This window comes from Podarcis cretensis (assembly GCF_951804945.1).
Source record: "Podarcis cretensis genome assembly, chromosome: 3".
Taxonomy (NCBI): domain Eukaryota; kingdom Metazoa; phylum Chordata; class Lepidosauria; order Squamata; family Lacertidae; genus Podarcis; species Podarcis cretensis.
Genome location: NC_137172.1, coordinates 26,128,509 through 26,142,069, shown reverse-complemented (window position 1 = coordinate 26,142,069; position 13,561 = coordinate 26,128,509). Strand labels below are relative to the sequence as shown.

General features: G+C 46.8%; 1 protein-coding gene across 3 annotated transcripts in view; it reads left to right on the top strand.

Annotated features, from left to right (window-relative positions):
* The window catches only part of KCNH1 (potassium voltage-gated channel subfamily H member 1), a 236,001-nt gene that overhangs the window by 27,944 nt on the left and 194,496 nt on the right, over positions 1–13,561 (top strand). For all 3 annotated transcript variants that reach the window (XM_079968555.1, XM_079968553.1, XM_079968554.1), the window contains exon 3: positions 661–767. In XM_079968555.1, the coding sequence (XP_079824681.1) occupies positions 661–767 (107 nt within the window). The remainder of the gene's footprint in view (positions 1–660; positions 768–13,561) is intronic.

The window sequence follows — 13,561 nt, the reverse complement described above, 5'->3', positions numbered from 1 at the left end:
GTGGGGCAGTATAGATTTGGAACTGCGGTTAGCAGAGGGACATAGTTCAGAAGACAAAAGTTTGGAGGAACTGGGAGGGGGGGTGAACAGCTAGGAGAAGAAGAACAGGGAGAGAGAGAGAGTTAACAGACTCTGGTTCGTTGGAAAGTGTCCAGCTGTCCAGTCCAAGGTCAAGGAGATTAGATAGGGTAGCTGCACAGAAGGCATGGTGGTTGCGAGATCAGGTTGCAAGCAGCAGAAGTGACTAAGGGGGAAGTGGGTGGAAACCTTAATTGGGAGCACCTTTACTCCGAGATGGATTCTTCGTTCTTGAGCTGGGATCATTAAAATCTCTTTAAATGGTAAGAGACGATTTTTGCTTTGTTCTGCTTACCCACGGCCAAAGGGAGGGAGGAAACCGCTCTCCCCAAGCCTGACATATAGTAAGCTGATTTTTTAAAAAATAAAAAAGTCCAAATACTGACATGTTTCAAACAAAAGTCTCTTCTTCATGGGAATAGTTAGTGTCAACAAACAAGCTCCAGTGGCTAAGTATGCAAATCCTACTGAGAGTACCCTAATAACCATTAATACATTTTTGTAAATGTCTTGTTGTGTCAATATGCCTTGCCTGTGATTGCCTTCTATCTTACTTTGAATGTCTTTCCACTTTCCCTGCAGTTTTATGTACGGAGAGCTGACTGACAAAGACACCATAGATAAAGTTAGACAGACGTTTGAGAACTACGAGATGAACTCCTTTGAAATCTTGATGTACAAGAAGAACAGTAAGTCAGGTTTTTCACTCACCTTTCAACAGTGCCACGTTGAAGCCAGAAATGCAGGCAGGAGAGCAGATCATGAGATGTGGTTTAACAAGACATCATCGCTGCTACAGGAATGGCACTGGGAGTACTATTCCCCCCTGCCCTTTCCTTGGCACTAACAAGTTTTCAGGAGGTGTGAGTGATGAGAATTATACCTTTACTTGGAGTACAGTAACAGGATTGCCAATCATAAATTGTAACTGGAAGCATCAGTGAGTGTAAGTAAACAATTTTTTTACAGAGATTGGATACCTGACTAATTACAGCAGCCATCACCAACCTGGTGTCCTCAATGCAGACATTGTTGGAATACAACTCCCATCAGCCCCAGGCAATATGCGCTGGTCTTTTACCTCCAGATATTGCTGGACTACAACTCCCATCATCCTTGAACTCTGGCCTGAGGCTGATCTGGAGGGTTGCAGATTCCCTACCCCTGTTTTAAGGGAGGGGTATTAAGCTGTCTTTCTGCCATTAGTGACCTTCTTATTGAAGAAATCCTGAAGATATCCTGCAGAATCCCAGCATTCTCCAAAACACAGATTTAAAAGCCTAATCCCAAATTTATCCTGGCCTTTGATACCTGAAACACATCCCATTTTTTGTGATTGCATTCTTCCCCCCTTCCCCCTTTTCTTTTATTATTCTTATTCTTTTGTTTTGACAAAGTAATAATCATAAATAAATAAGAATACAAATGTGCACCCCACCACCGAGACCATTCCTTTGTAACTATTCAACCTCCCAAAATTTCATCACCTCTTGTGATAGTTTGACCCCTTTCCGTTTTAAGTCATAGCCCACACTGGGACCTTAGGGTGAAGAGGGAGGTAATAAATCAAAATCATCATCACCATCATCTGAAGGACAGGGGACAATTATTTTATTTGGGTTTCCCAGTTTCCTTCCTCAGGAGGCATTGATGGCCACCAACTTGGATGGCTTTAGAAGAGGATTAGACAAATTCATGGAGGACAGTGCTATCAATGGCTACTAGTGATGACTGTTATCCTCTGGCTCCACTGTCAAGAGACATTACGCCTTTGAATGCCAGTTACAATGGTACCTCGGGTTACATACACTTCAGGTTACATATGCTTCAGGTTACAGACTCCGCTAACCCAGAAATAGTACCGTGGCATGGCAGCAGCAGGAGGCCCCATTAGCTAAAGTGGTGCTTCAGGTTAAGAACAGTTTCAGGTTAAGAACGGACCTCTGGAACGAATTAAGTACTTAACCCGAGGTACCACTGTACTGGGAACTGCAAGTAGAAAGAGTGCCATTGCCCTCAAGTTCTGCTCACGGGTTTCCCATGGGCATCTAGTTGGGCAATGTGAGAACAGAATTCTGGACTAGATGGGCCGCTGGTCCGATCTAGCAAGGTTCTTCTTGTGTCCTTCCTGACTGCAAGCCTCAGTGCTGGCAATCTGGTTGCTTGTCTGTTTTCAGAGACTTGGCGTGCTCTTACAAGGACCGAATAACGCCTCCCTACCCGATCGTTGCCTCGCTTGTCATCTTTTATTCATGTTCAGCTTGTTCCCTTCCTGCCTATTATAGTACAGCCTAAAGTACTGCTCCTTCTGAGACAGGATTCTGCTCGGGGCAGTTTTGCAGCACAAAGTGGCCAGCGCTAATCTGTAGGAAAGGATAAGAGCACCGGGAGAACCACTCAGATTCCTGTTGGACTCCTTTTGTTCCGTACAGGGATGTACACCCCACCTGAAGTTTCAGGACTACCTGGAGGTGCCAGGGATTGAACCTGGGACCTCTTGCAGGCAAAGCAGATGCTCTGCCACTGAGCCGTGGGCCTGGATAGCTCAGTTGGTTAGAGCTTAGTGCTCTAACCATAGTGCTCTAACCATAGTTTAGAGGTCCTGGGCCCTAAGGAAGTTAGACTATCCTCCACCAGTGCCAGGGCCTTTTCAGTGCTGGCTCCGACCTGGTGGAATGCTCTGTCCCATGAGACTAGGGCCCTTCACGATTTAACCTCCTTCCATCAGGCCTGTAAGACAAAGCTATTCCGCCTGGCCTTTAATTTGAATTCAGCCTGATCTTTTATTTCCCTTCTCTTCCCTCCCCCTCCCCTTTTATGAAGATCACCCGCTCTGAGACCCCACAGCTAATTCTCCCCTGGCCTCCTCTCTGGCCCAAGTAGGACCAATTCAGCCAGCTAGCCCTGGGGATTATCTAATTGATTTTTGATTTTTATTGTTATTCATGTTTTTATACTGTATTTTATGCTGCTTTTATAATTAAGTGTTTTAAAGTGTTTTAAATTTGTTGTTAGCTGCCCTGAGCCCAGTTTTTGAACCAAGAAGGGCGAGGTATAAATAAAAATTTATTATTATTTATTATGATAACACCAAGGTTGCAGGTTCGATCCCCACACGGGACAGCTACATATTGCAGGGGGTTGGACTAGATGATCCACAGGGTCCCTTCCAGCTCCCCAGTTCTATGATTCCCCACAAGTCCTGTTGGTGTTAGTTTAAATCTGTTGCACCCCACCCTCCAGGACTCATTTAAAAGCATACTAAAGAGACAACCAACCGATACATCATTTCAAAAGAGCTGTTGGGCTGACGACTTATTTTTCTTCTTTAACCACTTTTCAGATATTTCTAGTTCAACAGAGTAACCTCAGCCCTTTCTGATTCTTCCTCGGGGGAATGAAATAGGATTTCTTCATCTTAACATGTAGCGTTCTGACCTATTGACCCTCTTCTCAGCCAGCCCACGGATGGGTTCGATGGTAGACAAGCGTGAAGGAAGAAGCCTTTTAAGACGCTGGAAATGGCTTTGCTGGGTCTATCAGCATAACCACACTATGCTTTCCTCCCGGGAAGCTGTGAAGGGCCAGCCCCACCCCCCGCTTCTCACTATGTGTTCTGCTTGCTAGGATGGAGCAGTTAGTACCTCGCCGAATTTCCGGTGCATTAATCTTAAAAGCAGTCGGTCAGATGCAAGAGATTTCGCTCGGCTTATCTATCTAAAAACTTCGTTTTCGCCCGCATGGCCTGCCTAACCCATCCCAATCGCAGACACTTGACTTGCTCACTAATGAATCCTGGATGGAATGCGCAGCTTCCTGCATCATGTACAGCAGCAGCATTAAAAATGAATAGTGTAATATTGATTGAGGGAGTTTCAAAGGTCAGCTGTAACTATTATGTAACCAAAACTCAGCCGTCTGCTTTGCCATAGCCAGTAATTAAAGGAGACGTGACACATGCCTAGCTTTCCTAGCAGGCCTAGTGTGTAGCTGGTATATCCGGCTGGGGTAGCATTTAGTGCAATCCTATACATGTCTACTCAGAAGTAAGCCACACTGAATTCAGTGGGACTTACTCCCAAGTAAATGTGATTTAAAGAGAGGGAGGGAGGGAGGCTTATAGAATTGTTGAGCTGGAAGGGACCCTGACGACTGTCTAGTCCAACCCCCTGCAGTGTAGGAATATGCAGCTATCCCACACAGGGATCAAACCTGCAACCTTGGCATTTATCAGCATCACGCTCTAGCCAACTGAGCTATCCAGGCTTGGGGAAGCAGGGCAGGTGGATGGTGGGAGGTGGTTTGAGGTGTGTGAACAAGCCAGGAATTCATCTGTTGCTCAGGTGTTAAGCCAAGTCATAGAATTATTTTATTTTCATATTGTAATTATTAATACTGGCTGATGGCTTGCCTTCTAAGCCGCTGTCTTAAGGCGTGTTGCATAAAAGATAATTGTAAAGGGTTAAATTGTAAAGGAGTGCCTGGTATGCTCTGGTCCATGGGGTCACGAAGAGTCGGACACGACCAAATGACTAAACAACAACAATAACAAAGGGTTAAAAACAACAAGTATATTTAAAACAAGGCGAAAACCCTAACAAGCAGTAAAGACCCAGCTGGGGGAGCCTGTTGGAATAAAGCAGTCTTCATTTGTTCCCAGAAAGTGCAGATAGTGGGCACCTCTTGTATTTCAACAGGAGCATTGTTCCACAGGATGGGGGCAGCCACACTAAAAAGCCCTGCTCCAAGTTCAGTGGAGTGAGCTTCTGAGATCTTTGGAACTCTCCTGCCGACAGCAGTGATATACTTTGTATGTAAAAGATACATACCTAGTCCTGAGCTTCATAGGGCCTTATATGTTAGTTATACAGTCATACCTCTGCTCCTGAACACCTTGGGAGTTGAACGTTTTGGCTCCTGAACGATCAAAAAACGGAAGTGAGTGTTCTGGTTTTTGAGCATTCTTTCAGAAGCCGAACGTCTGGTGGGGCTTCTGCGGCTTCCGATTGGCTGCAGGAGCTTCCTGCAGCCAATCAGAAGCTGCACTTTGGAAGTCAAACGTTTCGGAAGACGAACGGACCTCCGGAACTGATTCTGTTGACTTCTGAGATACGACTGTATGGGCCTTATATGTCAGCCCCTTGACTTTGGCCCAGTAGCTGATTGGTAGACACCGTAAATCCTTCGGGGTCTTATGCGCCTGTGGTAATTCGCTCCCATGAGCAATTTAGCCACCACATTCCACAGCAGCTTCAGCCTTTGGAGAAACCCCCAAGCTGCCCCTACGTATTTATTTGCTTTTTTAAAAATAATCATCTTTTCAGACGATTGCTGTCTCCCAAAGTGGCTAATGCCAAGGAGAAGGGCACTGGAAGGAAAAAGGAAGTCTGTTTTGAAGGCCAGAACAAACTGCTGAGCTATGATTCTGTGAGGAGGCATTTTTATCCATGCCGATCTCCCCTTGCTGATGTCCTTGCCTGAATAGCAATTGATGGCCCTTGTTCCTCTGAATGATGGATGGGGCCAGAATGCCCTTGCTTCTTGCATCTGCGGTCCCAGGGCAACTGTCAGTCAGAGCAGAGCATTCTTCTGGTCAAAGAGCAGAGGGAAGTGGTCTCCCTGCAGCTGCTCCTTCTTTGGCTGGTGGAAGTTGGTCTCCATCTTGCTGTGACGTTTGCTTGGGAGGCAGGAGTGGAACCTCATAGTCACCTTGGTGCCCTGGCTGATGGTAGGTGGGGGTAGAGTGTGCTGCCTTCAACTCTGTGGCCCCAGGGTAATTTTAAAGCTTTGAAGCTCACCTCGACTCTGAGGAGAACTTTATGACCCCTCCAAACCTTATATCCAAGCTTCGTGAATTTTCCCAACGTTCCTCTCTAAAATGAGCAGAAACAGGGTTATGTAATGTGAGCCAGGCAGCATAATTTATACATGTTGTGATGATTTTCTTGGGAAGGGAATCTGGATCAGCTGCCCTGAGCGGTGTATTTACACTAGAACGGTGGGATATGAATGCTCTAATAAACAAATAAAATAAATTATGTCAATGCAGACTATCTATTTGTTTCTTGGAGAGTATACACAGTCTAGGCTATGTGATTACAGTATTCATTGCACCCAAAGACCCCCCCCCCACCAATTGCATTTCAACAATGACCTCAATTTCTGCATTTTGTGACTGGTTGCAAACAGATCCATTCTCTCTCCCTCTCTTTCTATATAAAAGAGAGTTGAAAGGAGCAAGATAGCACTATTATTTCCCTTGATGAACATCTTTCTTTCTTTTGAGCTACTCTGACCTCCGTTCAAAGAAGGTTTGCATGCTTTTGAAGCAAAACCAAAATTCTCATTCCTTCTCCTGTAATGTTGGATTTCTTGCAGGTAGTAGAATGCTAGGATTCCAATGGGAAAAGGTGGGGGCAGGGAGGGGGCTTACTTATTTTATTGCATCCTTGCACTGCTGTTGTTCATCAGAAGTACAGGAATGTGCTTCCGCTGACCAACCAAACTAACCAAATATCAATGAAGATAGTTGTGTGGCTATTCCCTCCCCCCCACAGGTGGAATAAATGAAGACAACGGACACAGAGTTTTAGGTTAATGGGCGAAAATGGCCACAACTTTATTGATTACAGGAAAGAAGGGTATTGGCTTTAGGCATTGGCCCTAACCGACTATCCGGTCTGACCGGGAAGGGTTAAACACCAACAGGGGGAGCCACCCGAGATGCATATCCCTGGGCGCTCCCCAAGGGGTTACCGCTCGGGGGCGCGCTTTAGGCCCTAGCCTCCGTAGGTTTCGGACGAGGCGTCGCCCCTCGGAGTCCTTTAACGAACTACCCTTCAAGCATTGGGGGAGGTGATGGCGTTCCTCCCCCCCAACCTCATCTGCATGATAATACCCCGGCCAATGCCTACCGCCAAAACCGAGGGAGTTGTGACGATTTGCTACGAGGTAGGCGAAAAAACCAAGTGGCTCACAAAACCAGCCAATTAGCCAAATGGAAAAACTCCTACCAGGCCCCTTGCGGCGACCAGCCGAAGCCCATAGCAAGGTCAGTGGCAAAACCTAAAGGGCGGGTGGGTGGGAAACTGCGTCGTCTCCAGGGAAGAAAGGGGGTGAGCCAGGGGCTGCCCTGACCTTAAGTGGCCCTAGGAAGGCCCGCCCCTGCCGCCAGCCAATTGGCTGGCGCCACAGGGTATGCTAATTGGGTGAATCCCTGTCTCCTGCGAGGCTGACGCCAGCCTCGCAGAGTGTGGGCGGGGTCGTGATCCCACAACCCCCCCTCCTCCTGAAGGTCGGAAGGGGCATTGTGTGGCTATTCCCTCCCCCCCACAGGTGGAATAAATGAAGACAACGGACACAGAGTTTTAGGTTAATGGGCGAAAATGGCCACAACTTTATTGATTACAGGAAAGAAGGGTATTGGCTTTAGGCATTGGCCCTAACCGACTATCCGGTCTGACCGGGAAGGGTTAAACACCAACAGGGGGAGCCACCCGAGATGCATATCCCTGGGCGCTCCCCAAGGGGTTACCGCTCGGGGGCGCGCTTTAGGCCCTAGCCTCCGTAGGTTTCGGACGAGGCGTCGCCCCTCGGAGTCCTTTAACGAACTACCCTTCAAGCATTGGGGGAGGTGATGGCGTTCCTCCCCCCAACCTCATCTGCATGATAATACCCCGGCCAATGCCTACCGCCACCGAGCCGCAAGCCGGCTCGCCGCCAATACCCTCAGACCTGTAACCAATCCCTAACGCCTTGAAAATTATCTGCCAACCAAATAGCATTGCCAGCATCAGATAGATGCACGCCATCCCAGTGATAAAGCATTTCCTTGTCAAACCGTATGCACGCCATCCCAGTGATAAAGCATTTCCTTGTCAAACCGTATGCATGGGTGCTGAATGACCCGACCGCCCCATGCGGCCACTCTACGAGCCACCGTGCGCTCCACAATCCTCCTAGCTTTGTTCACAGCCACGGGTTTTTATGCATCCCTTTCCAACAAAGATGACCAGATTATTGTAATGTTTTCATGGGATGCCCTCAACAATTCCAAGTCATTGATAATGTTCCATATCAAGTCCACCCCTTTCCTATACGCCAAGTCGTTCTCGCTCAGCTGGATGACCATGGCACTGGGTGGGCCCTCAATGCCACTCCCACCCAGGGCTGCCACTCTACGCACCACCGCCCAATGCCAGGCTTTCCTAGCCCTGTTTATGGCTATCGGGCACCTGCAATCTCTCCAAACCCGCCTCTCCATCCACGAGGCCCCAAATAAACTAGTAGTGACGTTTGGGTAAGAGGCCTTAAGTTCCTCCAAGTCACTAAAGATATGCCACATCAAGTCGACTGCCTTTCTGTAAGCTAACACTTTTCGCCTAATTGGATATCTAAAGCATCTGGGGGCCCCTCCGCCGCCTCTCTGGCCCTAATAGCGGGCAACATTTTTTGGCCCAGCGCATTCTCCTTCGAGAGATCCAAGATATATTTATGTAGCTAAGGTGCGGCCCGAGACCGGAATTGATGGCGCGGACCCTGGCCCAATGCACCATGCTGTGCCCGATTATCCAGATGCGCGCCCTCGTAGCTCCTGCACCCTAGATCCCCATTAGCGGCATGGTTTATATCCCAGTGGACGGTGCAGGGCCTATACTCCAAATATGCATCACAACGTCACCTGAAAGCAAAAGAAGGTAACAAAGCCAGGTCAGGTATACTGTGAACAATCACAAGGTCTTATGAATATATCCTTTATATGCATCAGACTTCCCTTAATGCATCAGACTTCCACTGCCCCCAAGTCCTTCATCCTTTCAGATGAGAGTCCCAAATGCACTGCTGTGGTGGCGGCCCCAATCCGAAAGGAGTTAACCGTGAATTTAGCTGAGGGTAAACCTCAGGCAGCAATCGCCCTTCGCATAACGTGCATGGACTGATGCCGTGCAAGGCCGGAGCCATCCCAATGTTCGAGGAATGGACCTGAGACGGTTGGTCCCATGTACATGAATTGTTTAGTGTCCTTTACTGCTGATCGGTTTTGGAACATTGGACATGCAGGACTAAATTGGATCTGAACAAGGTCAGGTCTCTCAAACTACCTCGGGCAATGGAATCTGGTTGGCCCTTACAAACCACTTCGCCACTGCGCATAGCGCCAAAGGCAATGGAGTATGCAGCTGTAAATAACTGGGCCTTGTCCTCGGACCAACAGATACTTCTTAATTTTCTTCCTTCTTGTTTTTTTTTTTTTTTTTAATGGTTTATTATTATTATTATTATTATTATTATTATTATTATTATTTTACATTTATTTATTTATTTATGAATTAGCATAGAATGTCATAAGTTAAGGGCCTTCTACCATCACTTTTAGGAGGCTGCGGCCTGCGCCAGCCCCACAGTGCCCTTCACACTAAGAAGGCCACACCAGGGTCTCTGGATTAAACAACCTTACAGAAAAAGAGATTGCCGCCTACTGGATGTTTAAGAGTCTTTGCTGCACGACCCAGCACTCTCCAATGTACCAAGTATTGCAGAGCTTCAGCCTTGGTAGGAGGCGTGTGAAGCTTAGGATTTTTTAATTTACCTTGAGGTGTGTCAAGCGTAGGTTTTTGGTTGTTTTTTTGTTGTTGTTTTTTTTTGTTGTTTTTTACTATTATTATTGTCATTATTATTATTATTATTATCATATTTTATTATTATTATTTTATAAGTTTGCCTTGAAACTCCATAAAGTCCACCCAAGCCCTTTTAAAAGATCTAAGCGTGGGCTTGGCTCCTGAAGCTAATACTCCCTTCAGGACATCATGTTCCCAAGGCTCCAAAGGTGCTCCCGGAATGGCTGTGGCAATTCGCTGCACCTGTGCATCCGTGATGCCCTTGTTAACCCCAGGGGTAAATTTGTTAGAGAAGTAGATGTTTATTTCTAAGCACTAAAGGTCAAAGGTCCGGGACAGGTTTGCCACTCTAGGAGTGCGATAATTGTTTAGACGGGACACTTCCCGAACTGATTCTTTGGTTTGGGGGGGGGTCCCCGAGTTAGGGGGTAATGAAATGAGGATCCTGAGGCCATAAGAGAAACTCTTTGCTGCCTCTATTTTTTGGGTATCTATCGAGAAGGGTTCTAAGAGGTGAGGGCTCAACAGAAGAGAACATGCCAGTCAAGGGCCAAATTAATACCAGTTTCTGGCTGTTCTTTTTGGCGGGTCTGTGAGCTTTTCAAGACCCCTGATGGAAATGCCCCCCTGCTGCCCGGAAAAGGCTGTTTACCTTTAAAACACGAAGACGCTGGGTGGTTACCTAGGCACTTCTCACATTCATGCACATACTTACAATTTGGCCCTTGGCACACACCCGTGTTGTACTCCCAGCAAACCTCATGGTGAGGGACTCGCTTGGCTTCAAATTTTCTGACTTTCCTTTTCCCACATAGGGACCCATATGCTCCATCCAGTAATTCTGGTCGCTCGGAACACAGCAGGTGGTGGGCAGCAGGAAGCTTTTCTGAATCGTCCTCGGCATCAGAAGGCTTACTTCTTTTGCTCTTCTTGGCCGAATGCTTCTTCTTACTTAGACTTCTTTCTCCCTTCCACAGCATTCCCTGTGGAATACTGGGAAAGTCTGGGGTATACTGAGAGGCAGAAAGGTTATAATTGTAAGCATGAGCCCTACCTCCCGAGGATCTGTCATTGGAAACCCAGGGACACGTAGACTGTAATTATGTGTGAGGATGCATAAATGGATTGCTACCCGAATGTGGAACCCTAAATAAGGAGGCCAAAGTGCAAAGGAGCTCCTCACTATTTCGGAAGAGGCCGTAGTGACCATGGGCCTGAATTGTTGGTAAAAGGTTTCCAAAGCAGAGGAAACACTGACTAGGCCTGTGGGTTGCAGGGCACAGGAGGCTACCCTAACCCATCTTGGACACAGGACTCACTGTTGAATCATTGGCTGCTCTCAGCACTGCTGCGGTGGCCGCGGAGGTACCAGGGCGGTCCACAACGTAGGTGGCGTATCCGGGATGCATTCTTGGGTGAGCGCAAGAGGTGCCGCTGCCACCTGGCCTGCGGGCCTATATTGCCTATAAAATGTCTAAGAGCATTGAAAAACTGTGCCAAAGTATGTGGGTTACTAGGCACTACGAAGGCCTGAGGCCCCTCTTGGTTCCCTTATGCCCCCCCCCCCCCGATACAGTAGGCATTACAAAGCCTGGGACCCCTCCTGGTTCCCTTGTGCCACCCCAGATATAGTGGCATTTTGAGCAGACATAGTTTGATACCCTTAATTAGCCTGGTTCAGTAAAATCAACACCAACTAGCTTGGATTATATGGGTGAGGTGCGAGCAATATCACAGTAGTTCAGTATTGTCTGCACTGGTGAGTTTAAAGGAATCAAAGATGCCTAACTAATCTCCAACAAATTGTATTTAGCTGCAAACAATATCACCGTAGCTCATTATTATCTGCACTGGATAGCAAACCAAAATACCAGCCCACACCTCAAGCAATGTATTTAGAGGAATACTGAGTCTATAATAAACAGAAGAGCACCTTTGATAATGTCAGCAGCTATGCAGCAAGCTAGAGGTAGAATTATATATTGTAACCCAGCAATACAGCAGTGAAAGATGATAAGTTGACTTATGCAACAAACCTATAAGCAAAGCAAAGCTCCCAAAAGCCCTTAAGCACTATTATCAAAATCAACCAAATGATTTAAAATTGCCAGATTAAATATATACTTATAAACTAACTGATGAAATACCAGAAAGAGATGAACGTAAAAGAGGCATGAGCTATTTGCTTTAGATTCCCTATAACCTGTATGCAAAGCTTGCAAGAGATTGCAGGCGAAGAAACCCTTTAATAAATCAAATGATGTAAAAACCTGGATCTCTTTTCCTTATAACTATGAATTGACTATACCAAATTATAAAATTAAAGCCTAGGCAGAGAGTAAATGACACAGCTCCACAGAGCACCGCAAGCTGAATGAAATAATTTGAATTCCAATATACTATGCACTAATGCTTCAATTTGATTTAAATGTGTTTCCTAAATTCCCAGAATGAAATTCTCGAGAGTGTAAGTATAAACAAAAGCAGTCAAATTAATTAGAGGATATTAATTCAAAGATTAGCCTAGCCAGAGACGCTGTAGCCAGCTCTATGCAAGCTTATGCACCAAGAGGAGGGGCTCCCTGCAGCCCCTTGCATGCTCATATTTAAGCTAGGCTCTATTAATAGTTGCGCTATCATCCTTTGTTTATATAGCTTGTGTTTATTTCCTTTGTTTATATTGTTTATATTGCTTTTGAATTTAAAACCAAATAGAAAGTGAGGGGCACTCAAAAAGTAGATCCCACGTGGTTTTGCCTCTCCTAAAATGGCCGCCGCCGCAAGGCCACGTGGGCAATCAAAATGGCGGCCGTAATGCGTTCCCACTGCCTAGCGGCAAGGAACATGTGCGGAAACACTTAACGCTAGCCCTTTAACACTGAAAAAATTCCACAACCGCAAGAGCAAAACCTGCAGGCATTCCCCACGTACCCCTTATGAACATTAATTATTTCCCTGGTTTTTCCGCCGGTTAGGCTTAAAAGGTAGGGTTTTTAAAATTACTTCCCAGGTGGAGTGCCTATAGTAAAATGGCAACCGCCCGGAAGGCCATGTGGGCAGATGAAATGGCGGCAGGGGCGCGCTGGTTGCCCGGCAACGGCACAGCTGCTTCCGATGCTTTCCAAGTCTAAACTTCCGCGCGAAAATAAAACAGCCTGTAGAACTCACCCCCTCAAGAATGCTGCTGAAATGATTATTTGACAAGAAATTCTGCCCCCTCACCCCAGCAGGGAAATGAAACACAACCGGCACCAAATGCAGCCCGCTGTCCTCCCGCAGCTGCCATCCACCTAATTGCACCACGCTCCCCTGCACAAACCCCTAGCTAAAGCATGAAGCCCCAACAGCAAAAACCTGATTGGATGGGTGCACTGTGTCCTCCGGCCTTTCTTCCTTGAGCTCCTTGCAGGACAGGCAGTCAGCAGTCGAGGGCAGGCAACGGATCACCAGAAAAAGCTCCACAAAGCTGAATAAATTCTTCTGAAGGGGGCATGCAGCAGCAGGCAAGGCAAGCTCCTGAGGGCAGGGAACTTGCACCAAAACACACAGAGCTTCCTGTAAAACTGTAGACGTGAAAGAGATGCTGGAAGGAAAGCACACAAACACACACACACAGTGATTTTAGCTCAATTACAGCTCCCGTGTTAAACTGCAGCAGCTGGAATGGAGCGCAAAGGGGGAAAACCCCCAGGAGGAGAAAAGCCCCACAAAAATAGAGATAACAACTCCTGAAAATCAAGCAGTTTAGAAATAAAGCAACACCAGCAGCGAATGCTGAAAATTCCCTGTAAAAGAAAGGGAGCTTTTTCTGTGAAGCTACAGCATATTCCACGAGGTGCCCTGCAGCTCAAGAACAAAGGCAA